This window comes from Eptesicus fuscus, chromosome 3 (genome assembly GCF_027574615.1).
Source record: "Eptesicus fuscus isolate TK198812 chromosome 3, DD_ASM_mEF_20220401, whole genome shotgun sequence".
Lineage (NCBI taxonomy): Eukaryota > Metazoa > Chordata > Mammalia > Chiroptera > Vespertilionidae > Eptesicus > Eptesicus fuscus.
The window spans coordinates 70,881,651-70,899,854 of record NC_072475.1 but is presented as its reverse complement, the minus strand read 5'-3'; the positions used below and the strand labels follow the sequence as shown (position 1 = coordinate 70,899,854).

General features: G+C 42.0%; 1 protein-coding gene across 1 annotated transcript in view; it reads right to left on the bottom strand.

Annotated features, from left to right (window-relative positions):
* Positions 1-18,204, bottom strand: part of MYH15 (myosin heavy chain 15) — a 165,839-nt gene that overhangs the window by 125,184 nt on the left and 22,451 nt on the right. Inside the window, 2 exon segments of the mRNA XM_054709813.1 lie at positions 8,002-8,140; positions 13,215-13,318. Coding sequence (XP_054565788.1) covers positions 8,002-8,140; positions 13,215-13,318 — 243 coding nt within the window.

Sequence of the window (18,204 nt, the reverse complement as noted above, 5' to 3'; positions counted from 1 at the left end):
CTTGACTGCCAGTTTAGGCCCGATCCCTGTCAGATTTGGCCTAAACCGGCAGTCAGACATCCCTCTCGCAATCCAGGACCACTGGCTCCTAACCGTTCACATGCCTGCCTGTCTGATCGCCCCTAACCACTCTGCCTTCCAGCCGGCTTGCCCCCAACTGCACCCCCATCAGCCTTCTCGCCCCCAACTGCTTCGCCCCCCCTGCCTGGCCAGCCTGATTGTCCCCAACTGCCCTCCCCTGCTGGCCTCATGGCCCCCAACTGCCCCCCCCCCGCCAAGCTGATTGCCCCCAACTGCCCCCCCTTGCTGGCCTTCTCACCCCCAACTGCCCCCCTGCCAGCATGGTTGTCCCCAACTGAAATCCCCTGCCAGCCTGATCACCCCTAACCACCTCTGCCTCGGCCTCACCACCATGGCTTTGTCCAAAAGGATGTCCAAAGATCTCCCAGTCTAATTAGCATATTACTCTTTTATTAGTATAGATAGATTATATAGGATTGGATTGCTTAAATTTGGGGGAGGAGCTTTTTCAGCAGGAGGAGATGCTGTTGGGAGAGAAAAACACATAATCCCTATATCTGGACTAATAGCCAGACATATGCACTATACTGCCAAAGCGGTCATTAAAAAATTGAACCGCTTTCTTACACCTTACACTAAACAGCTGTTGCCCTTAAAACCCCTCCTCATCCCCCACCTTTGGTTCTGCCTTCGTAATTCACCAAGATTGGTTCTGATTGGTTGGTTTCTATGCCAGTCAGCGTCAAAATCTCCGCCTCCTAGGCAGCCATTGGCTCCTCACACTACACACAGATTTGGTTCTGATTGGTCGGTCAGGATCTCTGGGCCTATCAATGGGGCCTGATCAGAAAGGCGGAGCTAATCAGCAGCCCAGGTGGAGGCTTGGAGAGAAATGGAGGCTCAGCTGCTGGCCAGACTGGGAGAGAAAGAGAGAGGCAAGTGCTGATCAAAAGCTGCCACAGAGGCAAAGGATCAGTCCCTGCTTCTCTCTTCAGGCCTCTCTCTGGCCTTGATTTGCAGCCCCCTCAGCAGTCAGTGCTGGGGCACCACGACTTCTGGTTGATCAAGCCTCCATCTTACTGGACATTATGACCCAGGGTTTTTATATATTAGGATAATAGTCTCAAATTTATACATCCTCTTTATAGTGCTAAGAACAGTCCTTAGAGTCTATTTTTATCCACTAACAAAAAAACACACAATTTTTTTGTACAGTATCCCACCTAAAAGAAATAGCAGCCAACATTACAGAATTACTTCTCACCCACTTCAGAGAAGTCAGGTATCATCAAACAGCATTGGCAGGCTTTGGGTCTTCCCCATAGCTGTACCATACGCATCCCATATGTTCTCTATCTTTTTTTTTTTTTTTTTTTTTGACAGAAAATAACAGTGGTCACCATGTTCCAAAAAATAAATTACTTCATTTTCACTAAAAATTTAGTTTTCAAGCAAGATGAAAATAGTTGAAATCTGTGAATAAATGTCCATCTGACATTCAGAAATATTGCAAACATAGCCATCAATGTCTGTAAACACATTTTCATCATGTGACCTGATGTGGCCCTGAAAGAGGCTTTCTGAAATCTCCATCAATAAACACCATTCCTTCAGCACCTTATGAATAATCCCAGGGCTTTAATTAGGCTGCCTGAGACTAGCTGAGAGGGATAACAAGTAAGTAGAGCAGGCCTTTTCAAACATTGGTGTGGATCGGAATAGCATGGAGAACTAATGCAGAAACAAAAAACTAGCTCACTGAGGAGGTTGGGGTCTGGGCTTATTTTTATCACATTCTCCAAGTGATACACATAAATACTGGAGATCAGAATCCTTACTACATTGGTCCTCAACCTCCACTGAACCTCAACCTTCACCTGGCAAATTTCAAAAGCAAGCAGTGATGCCTGCACCCACCCTGGAGATTGGTTTTCTTTGGTCTGGGTGAGGCCTGAGCTTCAGAATTTTAAAAACTCCCCAGGTAATTCAGATATAAAGCCAACTTTGATGAGTACTCTCTAGAGAACGGTAGGTGGGTGTGGTAAGTACATTTGGAAGTCAAGAAGATGGAGAGAACAAAGTCTGGCTTCACCTAAAAACAGGTAAAAATGTCGAGAAGAACAAAAGGCAATGCTTTCCAACTGTAAAATTTTTATCCCAGTTCAGTCTCATGTGTAAATAGCCTGATATAAAAAAGCAAAACAAAATCCAGTTTTGTCAGTCCACAACCAGGCAAATCTGAAAGAGGGGTTATGATAATGACATTCAGTGGTCTTTTTGAAGGGTTAGCATATCGTTTCTGAGCTATTCACATTTCATTAAGTTTACTGAGCACTTGCTATGTGCAAGGCCTGAGAAGAAAGCTAAGCAAGACAAAAATCCTCAGCGTCAATGACTTTAAATCCATGAGCAAAAATGTCAAGCAAGTCATTAAAACAACTGCAGAAGAGATAAAGAAATCAAGTATGATGAAAATTTGAAATGGGAATAAATCACTTCACAGTAGTAAAAAGTGGAAGTAACTCAAGTGTCCGTCAGTGAATGAACAGATAAACAAAAGGGGTACATATATATAATAGAATATTATTCATACTTAAAAAGGGATGAAATTCTGACACATTCAACATAGATGAATGTAGAGGGCCCCCTGGGAAGACACATGGACATTCCTTAGCTTACTGTTGATTAAGCCCAAGATATTTGACAGTCATGCCAGTTGCACCTCGCCCCAGGAGTGCGCAGGTGTTGTTATTTCCTGGCTTACCTTTGTCTAGGTTCCAGAAGAGGGCTTTGAGATGTGGAACCAGTCTAGCACAGGAAAAGAGGAAATGAAATAGACCTGGGCCCTCCCAAGCTCCTTTAATCTTAAGTTTTTCAGTGAACCCGCCTTGTATATGGGAGTATAAATAAATGTGCTGCGTGGCTCAGGAGTCTGTCTGTCTCTCCAGCAGAGGAGGTCAGTGACCCACCTGGCACCCAGCTTGCATCTACTTCTGTCTCTCTTTATTTCTTTATTTCTCAATCCCTGGACGCCTCTATCAAGAACCAGTTTCATCTCTCTCCGTGCTGGCCACGGAAAAGGGAGATCCCCGCCGCATCAGGCCCCCGCATATTGACGCCCAACGAGAGGCAAGAGGCAAGGGATCGCTCCTAGAAGTGTGCGCGCACCACAGACTTAAGGTAAGAAGGAGTGGATTGTTGTAAAAATTAAATCAACCGGGTGTAAAACGTGGGTAATCCTCAAAAATGCTTTAAACTATGCTCTGTTAAGCGTAGTCAGATTCTTGATTTCTTTCTTAAGTTTTGTTAATGAAACCTGGGAAAAGGTTAGAAAGCAGTTGTGTGACCAATACTCAGCAAAAGTCCAGAAAAAAAAAATTCTATTTTAAATGGTGATGGCCTTGATTCAGCACAGGAGAGCTTAAGAATGTCTATGTGTGGTGCACTGGAAGGGTGCAAGTCTCAAAGAATACCATCTGCACCTCCTCTGCCTCCACGTGTAAACTACTTGTAACCAGGTAGAAAAAGTCTAAAAGGAACTTCTCAGCAACTGCCAATAATTCTTTATCTTAAAAAATCTTTTTCTTTCCTTAAAAAATAAAAAAATAAAAATAACAATAAAAATTGAAAAAATAAATAAGATAAAAACAGTAGATGCCAGACCATTACTGAAACTTCCCCCGAAGAAACAAGGAGGTGGGGGAAAGGCCACTTTGAGAGGCCTCATCTTCGCCATCTTTATTTATTTTCCAGCTAATGACTTAAAGCTTTTACAAATTCATAAATGCATCTGGGGTTTCTGTGCACATGTAAAGGGAAAAGGCCAGTTTAGAAACGAGTGTGCATAGTTTTGAGCTGAACTTAACTTTTTGCTGTGTACAGAATAAAAACCCGAGACTGTTTTGGCCTTAAAAATGGTAAAGATGAACCAGAGAAAGAAATACAGGCCAGTTTTCCAAGACATCTAAAGTAACTCTTGAAATTTCCCGCCAGAGGCAAGTAAATAGCAAGAAGAAAATAGTCAAGTTTACATATGAATGGCTGAGAGTTTGCTTCTTGACTTCCCCAGCAGGAAAATTGTGACCATTTTGAAATTTAGAGGCTGGTCCAGGCCTATCGGCTGGAAATTTAAAAAGAACTTGGAAGTTTACTAAATCAAATGATAAATTTAAATGATCTAAATGTATTGAATTGTTATAATACTGAAATGTTGATCTGAGTATGCATTGCATGAAACCTAGAGGTCAGAATTGAAGCTCTTAATTGATTATGTCTTGTATTTATCCTTAGAAATATAAAGTGTTATTGTGTTATTAATCTAAGACATGCTAAAAATATTTGACTGGCCAGCTCTAAAAGTTTAAATTTGATATATTAAGATAATTATAAAAAAAGTATTATAATCTTTAAATCATATACGGATATATATATATATATATTTGATGGGTTTTTTTACCATGTTAAAATTTCAAGGTCTTAACAGAGATGATTCTTGGAAAGCTCCAAGGGCCCGGAGTAATACAAGAAATTTATCCTCTCTTCTTAAAGGAAATCTTTTAAAAAGAGATCTAATATACTTGAAATTGCATGGAAAGCCTTATCAAATAAAAATTAATAAATATACTTTAAATGTTATGAAGGTTTTGGCCCCAAAAATGGCAAAACAGAGTAACTAAATAATTGACAGCCAGTTTGAAATTGGATTGCCATGGCCTAGAGCAAAAGATATCCTTACATGATATTATTCTACAATGTCATTATAATTTTTTACAACAGCATATACCAAACAAACTTACCATCTAATTCTTTGAATGATTGGCAGCAATTTAAAAAAGGACATGAAAAGATTTAATCCCTTCCACTGTGTGGAAGGCCCCCTTGGGAAGGCAATTGAGCATTCTATATTGGTCCTTTTTGCCAAGAGGGACCCTCCCACAGCTGTTGCCTGAGTTTTCAGTTCATGCTGAGGTTGAAGCCTCGTGATGGCTGGTACCACGGATCTGTCTCTCGCACAATGGCATGAGCTGGGCCCTCCCTGGAGAAGAAACCTGGGTTCCCCAAGATATGTGATCAATGCCAGGGCCCCGCCAGCAGGCGAGGGGATCCCAAGGCAGGTGCTGGGCATGGAGGCCATAGGGGCATAGGCTATCAAGGAGACAGAACTGAACCTCACATCACACTGCTTGGCCCCGGAGGATGGCTGGTTAGTCAAAGACGGGTAAGATTCCTCAAGGGAGGAACAACCTAAGACAGGCACAGTCGCAAGGGGCCATCAGGAGAGAAAAAGGGGGTCAACAGAGGTGGGGCACAGAACCTCACCCCCCCAACATTGCAGGGGCCTGAACACTCGCCCCTTCTGAGGGAGGTCTCCTGCCCCATGGCTGCTTTGTGCTTCCCATGCCCAGCTCAGATCGGGACCCAGGCAACATACACAGACTTGGCCCAGCTCAAATCGGAAAGAGACCCATCTAACAGAGAGACATGGCCCAGCTTGGATTGGGACCCAGGCAACAGAGAGTTGGACCATGGCAGCTGCCCTATGTCTAAATCCAGCCTAAATCCAGGAATGCTCAGGGCTTTTCTCAAGGATGCAAATAAACCTTTCCATTTAACATTTACAGGATAAACTAACATTGTTGTTAAGAGTATTAAAATTTTAACAGTAAAATAGTCAAATTTTCAGATTAATTTAAATTGGCTAAATGGAATAATTGAATATTCAAGAAAATTTAATTGTACAAAAGGCTGTTCCTAAAGTATTAACTAAAATTTCTATTGGTAGTTCATTTCATGGTAAAATTACTTAACATGTAATGAACCTAAAGGCAGTCATATTTTTGTGCAGATGAAACTTAAAGTGATCAAGACTACATTATAAAAATTTTGCAAAATCCTCCTAATAATTAAATCAAAAACAAAGGGGTGATAGTGGAAAAATATTATGTAAGGAAAAATATCCAGAAAAATTTTTACTTTGAAAACTAATTTTCATTTATAATACTAAGAGCAGGACACCTATGAAAAAACACACTTGGTATCAGAATAAGCCAAAGGAAAATCATTTTGGGCAAAAAATGAAAAGGATCCCAAGTCAAATTTATAGAAAGGATTGCTTTACTAACTTTTGGTCGAGAATATGTTTGTATATTTTCAGAAAACAACTCCAAGACCATGTGGATTCCTGCAGGAGAGGAATTGACAGGAATGCTCCAGCCATGAAGACAAGAGGAGAAACAGTCCAGAGATGGAAGACGCTGATGACACCTTGCCATGCTAGCAGTCAGCAGCTGTGCGTCACTGCAGGATGCCCAGGACCAAACCAGAGACGGTCGGGCCTGCATCGCCACCGTTTGTCCACCATCCAGATATCACTGCTGAGATGTACACATGAGGAACTGCTGGACATTGAAATTGGGACTCAAACATTTTTCATTCTTATATGTTTATTTCTGGTCCGTAAATGCAAGATTTTTTAAAAAATTAAAAATGGGGGAGATGTAGAGGGCCCCCTGGGAAGACACATGGACATTCCTTAGCTTACTGTTGATTAAGCCCAAGATATTTGACAGTCATGCCAGTTGCACCTCGCCCCAGGAGTGCGCAGGTGTTGTTATTTCCTGGCTTACCTTTGTCTAGGTTCCAGAAGAGGGCTTTGAGATGTGGAACCAGTCTAGCACAGGAAAAGAGGAAATGAAATAGACCTGGGCCCTCCCAAGCTCCTTTAATCTTAAGTTTTTCAGTGAACCCGCCTTGTATATGGGAGTATAAATAAATGTGCTGCGTGGCTCAGGGGTCTGTCTGTCTCTCCAGCAGAGGAGGTCAGTGACCCACCTGGCACCCAGCTTGCATCTACTTCTGTCTCTCTTTATTTCTTTATTTCTCAATCCCTGGACGCCTCTATCAAGAACCAGTTTCATCTCTCTCCGTGCTGGCCACGGAAAAGGGAGATCCCCGCCGCATCAGGCCCCCGCAGATGAATCTTAAATACATTATGCTAAGGGAAAAAAGCCAGGCATAAAAGAACAAATATTGTATGACTCCATTTCCATGAGGTACCCAGAATAGTCAAATTCATAGAGACTCAAAGTAGAACAGTGGTTGCCAGGGGTCAGGGGAAGGGGAAAGAGGGAAATATTGTTTAATAGGTAGTTTCAGTTTGGAATTATGAAAAATTCCTGGAGATGAACAGTGTTGATGATTGCACAAACTGTGAAGGTACTTAATGTCACTAATCTATAAAAAGGCCTTAAACTTAAAGTTAAAAACAGCAAATTTTATGTTATGTATATTTTATCACAGTTAAAAATGTAAAATTTATTTAAAATTATTTTTGGAGGAATTTGAATGAGTTTTCTAGTTTTCTCTTTTTTGTTTTAGTTGCCAGAAAGTTTAATATTAAATGCAATAATTATAACAACTATGCTTTCTTCCTTTCATAATTGTGATTTTCTATTTTAATGATTATTCTAGACAGCTCATTCATTGTAAAATGCCTCCAATCTTGTTGGTAATCAGGCAAGACTACAGATTTTTTTAAATATGAATAAAAAACAAAGGGAAATGAGGCCATTGTGGTCTCTGTCCACTGAAGACTCCGCCTCTGGAATTTTAAAGACGTTTGTTCACACCTCCATGATGCCAATTACTACATTTTATGGTAGTTTGTCTGTTCCCTTCTCTTTTTTTCTCAATAGTCTATGTGCTGAAGGCAGGGAATGTCCTACTCAATCCTGGATCCTCCCAAGTTTGACAAATTTACTGCATCCCCAATAACTAATTTAGGGATGCTTTTTATTCTGAGCTATAAGGATTCTATATCAGAATGGTAGTTAAGAGAATAATTTTGAAGTCCAGCAATTGAGGGAAATTGCTGATTAATTTCAACATCTTTCCAAAAACCAAGAGGGGAGGTTTTCAAATGCAAGGTCTGGGGTCAGGGGTTGGAGAGAATGTTTGTCATGTCTTCAAAGAAAGTCTTACTTTCTGTGCCATCTGCTTCCACTTGCTCTTCTCTGAGTTTCTGTTTAAATGTCATGTTTCCCAAGTGCATGATGGCTCCAGTGAGTTTATAGGATCCATACTTCTCTTCAGGAAGAAAGCCCAAGATGTCCATGGCTTGCTGTAAAAAGAGAAACAGATGGTGATTACTTCATTTGCCTAAGGGATGCAGTGAGCACCCCACCCCCATCCCCCATGTGTCACACTTCCCTACACTCTGTGGGGTGAGCTATGGGCTCCAGAAGGGAGTAAGACAGACCCCCATAGCCCTGACATGACATGTGACAGCTCTGTGCAAAGCAATGCTAATTGGCCCTGTTGGCATTTGGTCACCCATATCTACTTATCCCTTCAAGAGAATTAGGAAGACACCAGATTTGGCTTATTTAGTTTCCTGTAGTTTTAGAACTTTCCCACATGCCCTGTGTCCCTCCTCTCCCTTCCAGCAATTGATCATTTACTGGCTATGAGGTAAATTATTTTGCTTTTCACGATTATGGCAAAAAATAGCTCCATATCGGATGGGATGATTATTTCTGGGATTCCATATGTTCTCCAAACTTCACTCCAGAACTGATACATTTCAAAGGCTGTTGAAAGGAAGTTTTAAGAAAAACCATGTCACCAAAGAACTGTATCCTAAGAAGCCATTGCACCTGGTAAGATGTGTACCAATTTTCATCTTCTTTTCTAGGAAGGGAGAGATTGGTACACTCTTTCCAGTGGTGAATTTGGAGTATATAGAAACAGACTATAAAAAATATCTACACTAATAAAAGAGAAACATGCAAATTGACCATCACTCTGCTATGCCCACCAGCCAATAAGGAGGGAATATGCAAATTAGAAGGCCAAAGATGGTGGCCCCCCAGCTGCTCCAGGTGTGGAGTGGCTGGGCAGGGCAGGACACCTGCTGTGAGAGGAAGGGTTGGGGGGGAAGGGATCTACAGGAGCGGCACTCTGGCCGCAGCGAAGACTGCAGACTCCGGCTGGAGCGAAGGTCTGGGTCCCAGGTGCCAGAGGAAAACTGGTACTGGAAGCCAAGGGAAGGAAGGCCTATTACACGAATCTCTTCATGCAACAGGTCTCTAGTAGTCTATATTTTATATTACATTACAATCCTTACCTAGTAATTTCACTTTTAGAATCTAACATAAAGTGAATCTGACATACAGACAAGCATTTATCTACACAGATATTCACCACATTAAAAAAGCAAAGCGAACAAATGAAAAACCTTGTGTCTAACAATAGGAGAATGGCTAAAAAACTACAGGACAACTGCCTGATAAAATATTAAGTACCCATGTGAATGGTTATGAAGAGTTTTTAATAACACTGAAAATGTGGGGGGAAACCAAGATGGCGGCATAGGTAACACCTAAACTGCTGCCTCACACAACAATTTCAAAACTACAACTAAAAGACAAAATGTCTATCACCCAGAGACATGGGAAAGCTTGCTGAGTGGAAGTTCTACAACTAGAGGGAAAGAGAAAAGAGCATTGAGACATGCACAAGCACTGGAAAGCTGAGGTACGGAGGCATGCGAATCGGGCTGGCAGCAGGTGACTGGGTGCGCTGCTTTTTTCAACCCAAAGGGAGACAAGCTCCCAATTACTCTGAACTCCAGTTTCTGGGGAGACGCTGGGGACCCAAACTCCTACAGGGAGAAGCTGGACTGTCTGCCATCGGGTCGGAAAGTGAGGGTGGCTTTCTTGCTGAGGTGCACGCAGCAATCATTGTTTACTGCACTGGGGCGTGGGGCGCGGGGACTTGGAAACGTGGAGACGCAGAGACAGTTGACTGGCAGCCATCGCTGTTTGCCATGCCCTAGCCTAGTGACTCCCTGAGACTCCACCCTGCGCAATCTACAAACCCACCCAAGCTCTGAGCAGTGTCTTTTGCATATAAATGGCCTGCCCTATCGCAGCTTAACCTAACAAACTGCAGCTCTGGTCAGACAGCTCCAAAACCTCCAAACCCCAAGCAAAGATGAGAAAACTGTAGTTCTCGCTGTAGCTCCTGCTGGGTGGCCTCAGACAGTAGCTGACCTGCACCCCATTGGAGATCCAGTGTACCTAGTGGTCAGTGTGAGACGACACCAGATTTCAACTCCTCACATCCATAAGTGACGCATTCAAGAAGCAGACTCAGTGAGCATAAAAGCCCCACTGAAGCAAGTCCTGCCCAATAAGCATGTCTCCAGCACAGCAGTTCTTCCATTATACACACAGCGGGTCCTCACAGCCAATTGGCCAGGAGGTCAATTTCTCCCAGTGTACCAATAGCAATCAAGGCTTAACTACAAGACTTTTCACTCAGCCCACAAAGGGGTGCACCAAGAGTGTCCACCTCAGGTCATAGGGGAGGCTGAACCACTGGGCCCTATAGGTCACTTAACACAGAAAACCACTCCATCAACACAGGGAAGCAGCATAATGTGGAGACAAAGAAACATGTCACGAATGAAAGAAATGAAGGAAAGCAAACTATTGGAGATAGAGTTCAAAACCACATTTATAAGGTTACTCAAGAATCTTCTCAAAACTGCCGAGAAACTTGATGAGACCTCCAAGGAGCTTAGTGAGACCTTCAAGGACCTCAATGAGAATGCCAAAAAAAAAAAAAAAAATGGAAAAGGACCAGTCAGAAATTAAGCATATACTGTCTAAAATAAAGAATATACAGAAATTCAACCATAGATCAAAGAACCCCAAGAATCAAACCAAAGATCTGAAATATGAGGAAACAAAAAACACCCAACCAGAAAAACAAAAAGAAAAAAGAATCCAAAAAATGAAGATAGTTTAAGGAGCCTCTGGGACAACTTTAAGCATACCAACATCCGAATTATGGGGGTGCCAGAAGAAGAGAGAGAACAAGATATTGAAAACCTATTAGAAGAACTAATGACAGAAAACTTTCCCTACCTGGTGAAAGAAATAGACTTACAAGTCCAGGAAGTGCAGAGAACCACAAACAAGAGGAATCCAAAGAGGACCACACCAAGACACATCATAATTAAAATGCCAAGAGCAAAAGACAAAGAGAGAATCTTGAAAGCAGCAAGAGAAAAACAGTTAGTTACCTACAAGGGAGCACCTATACAACTGTCAGCTGATTTCTCAACAGAAACTATGCAGGCCCGAAGGGAGTGGCAAGAAATATTCAAAGTGATGAACAGCAAGAACCTACAACCAAGATTACTCTACCCAGCAAAGCTATCATTCAGAATTGAAGGTCAGATAAAGAGCTTCACAGACAAGAAAAAGCTAAAGGAGCCAAAACCGGTTTGGCTCAGTGGATAGAGCATTGGTCTGCGGACTGAAAGGTCCCAGGTTTGATTGGTTGTGGGCACATCCCCAGTAGGGGGTGTCAGGAGGCAGCTGGTTGATGTTTCTCTCTCATCGATGTTTCTAGCTCTCTATCCCTCTCCCTTCCTCTCTGTAAAAAATAAATAAAATATATTTAAAAAAAGAAAAGAAAAAGCTAAAGGAGCTCATCACCACCAAACCAGGATTATAGGAAATTCTGAAGGGTATTTTTTAAGAAGAGGAAGAAGAAGAAAAAGATAAAGATAAAAATTATGAACAACAAAATGACAACAAATACATACCTACCAACAAGTGAATCTAAAAATCAAGTGAATAAAAAATCTGATGAACAGAATGGACTGATGAATATAATAGAATCAGGGACATATAAAGGGAGTGGACTGACAATTCTCAGGGGGAAGGGTGTGTGAGGGGTGCAGGAAGAGATTGGACAAAAACCTTACACCTATGGATGAAGACAGTGGCGGGGGGTAAGGGCATGGGGTGGGGTGGGGAATCAGGTGGAGGAGAGCTTTGGGGGGAAAAAAAGAGGAACACCTGTAATAATCTGAACAATAAAGATTTTAAAAAAAAACAACACTGAAAATGCTTATAACAGTAACTGAAAAAGTAAACTCTATATACCAAATATATATATATATATATAAACTATGACTATGATCTTTTGATTAAAAATAAAAGATAGCAATACCATATAGAAAATATATCCTATATAATAAAAGGGTAATATGCAAATAGACTGAACAGTAGAACAACCGAACAACCAATCAAAACATAATATGTTAATGATATGCTAAAGCTGCTCAACTGCTCACCATGATGTGCAATGACCACCAGGGGCAGACAGTAGATGGGTTGACCAGTGCTATGATGGGCACTGACCACCAGGGGGCAGATGCTCTAACTGGTAGGTTAGCTTGCTGCTGGGGTCCGGCTGATCAAGACTGAGCGAGATGGGCCAGACATGCCCTGGAGCCCTCCCATGGTCCCTCCTCGGCCCAATAATGCACTGGTGGGGTCCCTCAGTCTGGCCTGTGCCCTCTCACAATCTGGGACCCCTGGGGTGATGTCAGGGAGCCAGTTTCAGCTGGATCCCACAGGCCACTCCCCTTGGGAGGGCACCAGATGCAGGGCTCATGGATGGTGAGTGTCTCCCAATCGGAACTGATTGGGCACAAGCCCATAGCAGCCACAGTGGGGCCAGGATGAGCGGGAGCAGCAGATAGGAGCTGCAGGCAGCATTGGATTGTGGGTTTTTGCCTGATCTCCTGCAGGCCACCCAGAGGGACCCTACCTGTGCGATATATATCCTATATAATAAAGAGGTGATATGCAAATTGACCATCACTCCAACGCACACGGGAGGGCAGTTGAGGGTGACCAGGCTGACAAGGGAGGGCAGTTAGGGGTGACCGGGCCAGCAGGGGAGGGCAGTTGGGGGCAACCAGGCCTGCAGGGATTGGGCCTAAACTGGCAGTTGGACATTCCTCGAGGGGTCCCAGATTGGAGAGGGTGCAGGCTGGGCTGAGGGACACCCACACCCCCATGCATGAATTTCGTGCACTGGGCCTCTAGTATATATATATACCAAATAAAAAACAGCTGTTGCCATTTAGTTGAAACATCTTCCTACTTTTCTATTTATTCCAAAGTTACCATACACACAATGTGAACTTTTACAATAAATACAATAAATAATTAAACTTGGGACAGCAACTCTGGAGGGCCTCCTTACACTCTGCTCCTGCAGGGGAAGGATGGTCACTTCTCCAGGTCCCTTCAAAGAATTGAGAGCTAAGACTCTTTCATTTCTCATTGTTGTTACCCAACTTTGCTTAGATAACTAACAAGCCTTACATCTGTGGCTGGTAATTCTTGAGCATCATCTGAGCTCTCCATGGCAACTTCTCCATGACAGCAAAAGTGGAAGTCAGAGGGCTTTTCAGACACCAGGAGTATATCTGCAGCGAGAAAACCACTAATTAAACAGCTTATAAACCCCATGAAGCTTTAGGAAATAATTGACCAATATTCACAGTTTACTCTTACAGCTTATAGCATACTTGTAAACAAGCCAAACACAATCCATATTCAATACTCAAACCTCTGCAATCAATTTTTGACCTCTGTTAGCTTGTCAGTCTTGGGTTAATGCCTCAAAGAAGGGCAGGCAGGCCAAATCTGAAAGTAGACTCAATTGCAGCAGCTTGAATTGGTGTGAAAGAAAAAAGATAATGTGTGTTGGCAAAACTTTTAAAATAGGTATTTGGCCTAGATGTGTGGTTGAGGGCAGGAGAACAAAAATGGTTATAAAACTTTAAGTATAATGCTCCTGAGTTTCAAAGGCTAGGAAGCAAGCAGACCCTGGGGTCAGAGCTCAGGGAACATTGGTAGTATAATCCCATCACATCACATCTGACCTATTAGGAGGCTGAGTGCATCTTTCAAGGAACCCATAAATTAGCTACTGTGTTCCACACTACACCTGACATGTCTAAGACGCCTGACATGATTCACTTAGTCAGGAAACACAATGCTGGCCAAAGCCAAGGCAGGCTGTCAGGAGCACATCAGCAGCTGACGCGGCCAAATCACATAACCTCTTAGTGCCAAGCGCTTGTTCTCAAGGAAGTTTCTTTGAGCTGATCTGATTTTTCTATTTACTACTCAGTGAAGTGAAGCTCTGTTCTCCTGAATCCCAAATCTCAGGAAGAAGGAAACTGGGCTACCAGGGAAATGTTCCTAGCAGCTCTATTTGGAAACAACGCAATGTCGGTCAACAGTTAAAGTATTGTATATGCATACAATGGATTATTACTCAAAATAATTCTGAGTACAATAAGTCAGACCTAAAAGAATATGTACTGTATGAAACCATCTTATAAAATTCGAGAAAAAAATTGTTTCCATTAAATTATTTTATTTTTGTGAAAGCTAAAAGGAAATTTACTCACTGAAATCTCAAAAAAATCATGGGCATGTTCGAGTTTCTTCTGCATGTCTCTTTTTTTCATAGGAATTTCCCCACACATTTAAGACCCCTAGTTTTACTGTATATATAGCCTGTATATATTCTTCTACAAGGTTCACTGGTGGCTTTCCTGATGACTTAAATCTGTATTTGTTTTCTGAGCTCTAAACCTAGATCTCCAACTTCCCATTAGGTATTTCAATGTAGATAGCCATAAATAGCTCAGGGAGGTATACTGGAAGCCAAAGGGAAATTTTCAAGGAGAGACAAATCAGCAGTGTCAAACACTGTCACACCCTAAAAATCAAGAAAATTCTCTTGCAGTTTAGGAGATACATGTCTTTCAGATATGAAGAGGGGAAAGAGAATGGCAAAGATGTGCTTAAATCTGTATTTGGTTTCTGAGTTCCAAACCTAGATTTCCAACTTCCCATTAGGTATTTTGATGCCATTAGTAGTAGCTCAGGTGGTTCCATGTCAGTGAATGTCACCACCCTACCCAGTCCAGACACCTGTGTGCCATGACATCCCTTCACCTCCTTCACAGATCAAATAGGCATCATTTCCATGTCTTTCAACTCAAAGCATTTAATTTAAGGCTATGGGAAGAGGAAAAGATACAAAAATAACATAGTCCTTTCCTTCAAGGATACTGAGGAGTCACACAACTCAACAGTGCAGGAAATACTGCTGTGTTTTTAGGGTAGAGATATCTTTCATTTGGCTGACTCATTCAAAAATATCTACTTTCCAAGAATACTTTGCCAATAAATGCCTTTTAGATCATTCTAAATTGTGACCTTTACCTCATTTTAGTCCCATGTTTACGTCATTTTTTTATCATTTTCATCCCAGTCATAAGGATCAAAGGTGCTATATTTGACATTGCTTGCTCTATATTAAATATAGGAAAATAGAAAACTAGAAAGGCTTATTACTTGCCCAGAATCAGTTAATGATAAATTGAATTTAGAACATAGCCTCTGGTATTTCTGTTAGACTGTGCCACCCACCTTCTCAACCCTGTGTCTGTAACTCTGAGGGGATTCCATTTCCTCCTTTGTCCTAGACAGAAGGAAGATCTTGTTCCATCCAAGCAGGCTCCTTTGGATAAGCACTGCAGAAGACAGAGAAGAGTGGAGTGGAGAACTACAGGGCCAGGAGGAGGAAGGAGTTACAATTTAGGAGGGGCTGGTAGTGTTACTAAGCAAGGGCTTGCTGCCACAACACACATGGAAACCAAGACTGTACCACTGGCTTTTGAAGAATGAGAGGATTATTATTTCCAAGTTGACTAACAAGAAGACAGGAAGCAAAGCTCAAATCTGTCTTACCAATCCAGGGATCTCAGGTGGGTTTTTAAGGTGTAGTAGTAGTTTAAAGGCTAACAAGTGTTACTCGTGAGTGCTGTAAACTTTAGTTCAAGGTTTTGTTAAACAGAATAGGACCAGTTTGAGCTGGTCTACAGTTACAAATCCGCCCTTTCTGTCCTTTATTCCTTATTTTTGGGGGATGGAGGGTGACTGCTCAAGTTACTACCTGCTGATAAGGGGACAAATAAGTGAGGAAAAATGCAAGATAGCATAAGAAAGTAGAATACTAGGATTATACAAGCAAATATCACAACCAGGAAAATAAAACACTTATTCAAGTCAAAACAATAGCAACTATAATAAGAATTTAGGTTCATACATACCTGGTCTGAACTATTGGGCAGAAACAGTCTATTTTCAAGATGACCTTCTCTTCCTGTCCAGGTGAAGTCTCAGGTACCCTGCTTCTTCTGATTTGTTATTTTTCCCTGATGGTCTTCCTTCTGAACCATAATTTTGGTTTAAGGATCCCTCTGGGGGGTCATTTCTCACCTGGCTCTGATATTGGGCCCAGCAGTATTATAAAAGAAATGATTTTGCTAAATATTGATCAGTTTTGAAAAAACATCCCAAAGAACTGCAGCCATATATAACATTCTTCACAATTTCAGATATAAGTCTGATTACAATGCAATTGACAAATAAATTCGCTTTTTTGGTAACATGTATTATGATAATATTTAACATTTTATAACAACTAACATTATTTCATTCGACAAAGCTTCCCATATAATTTTAATATCCTAATTAGTTTAAAATTGATCTTTTATAAGGAGAGAACAGATCTCTGAGGGATTCCAGTGGCCTCAAATAACCCAAAAGCCATTTCCAGGTTTTTTTTTTAAAAAATCTCCTTTTAAAATTTGAACCCTGAGAAGTTTATCAAACATACTTGACCAAAAATACATATATCTCTATGATTCATTTACCCAAAGTGACAATAAAAGGTAGGTTACCTATTCATAGCAAAACTTAAGTTGTTAGGTTAAGGTGACCAGGTTAATGGCTTCCCATTTTGATGCCAATTTATGTGAGGTTCCATACCTTTAATCTAAACCAAAGACACAAAAAAACAAGACCAACACCCATACAGTAGATTGAACACTCTTCTTGACAAAGAAATTCAAAGAACCTGAGACTCGAACCTGACCTTTGAGGACCTCAGTGGTTGTAACCTTTCTTCCAGCTGTTTCCTTGGGTGACTACTGGAACCCACAATTCTAGCCCTGGGACTCTAACCCAAGTCTGGGGATGGGGTGGGTAGGGACTGGAACCCATAATCCTCAAGAGATTTTTCATATTATTTAGGCACAAGCTCATTTTCATGTCACTTACCTGAATGTGATCTGATCCAGGAGCTGTTTCTTTTCTCAGAAGTGAAAGGAGCAGGAAGGAGCCTGGAGCCCTGTGCCTGGGAAAGCAGAAACCCAAGAGGCCAGCCATTAGACAAACTGGTTCTGGTGGCCACAGAGTAGTGCAGGGCCCACAGACCACTGGAGGCTACAGCGCCTCAGGCAGGAAATCACAGGACGAAATCCCTGGGTGGTTAGTAAAATTGTTACCAAGCATGAGCTCGCTGGTGCATGCACACACAAGCCAATACTATGGCACCAACTCTTGAGAAAAGAAAGATTTATTTGCAAGTCAATTACTAAGAAGACAGGAGGCAAGGTTCAAATCTTGATGATCTAGATTTGAAGGGGTTCATAAGTGTTACTCGTGAGTGGTGTCAAGTTTGGTTCTGAGTCTTGTTAAATAGAATAGGACCAGTTTGAGCTGGTCTGTGGTTACAGTGGCAAGGCCCAAGTGCAATATGTACACCTCCCCTCAGCACCTCCCTGCCTGCAGATGTGTTTTTTCTATACGGCATCAAACACACCTAATGGAGTGTTCTTCCATTTCCATATAACCAGGAGTATGGCTGCTGCACGGGCCTGACCGCTCGCTGGGACAGTTGCTCTCAGTCTGAAGTAGTGGCTCCAAAGACTGTGCAGACCAAACTCTAAAAGGCCTTTAACTTAAAACACCATCCCCACCAGACGGTATACAATTTTATTTTCAAGGAGCAATGAATTTTAATTGGGTTGAGGATTGAGGTTATCTCAAAGGAGTATCATGTAAACAGGAATTCCTTTAATTAAGTTCACTTCTACCAAGAGAAATGGCCCTGAGAGAACAACAACAACAAAAAATAAAGCACTTATATGAGACACTATTAGGACCAGAGAGACTGTGTAGGCCAGTAAGGACGCCCCCACCACCACCACCACCACCACCACCAACAGAAGATTGTTGACTGGACTATGGGCATGTGAAGGACAGGGAGCTGGCCAGGAGGGGCGGGGTGGTAGCAGAGAGAAGAGGGATGAGAGAATGCTAAGTAAAAACCGATTGCTTCTCAATTTCAAAAAAGTGCAGGTGTCGACCTTTGTTGAGGTTCATTTCTAGAGGCCACTCCAGGGGGAGGTGCGAAGAGCTTTACTGTAAAAGTGGGCATTGTATC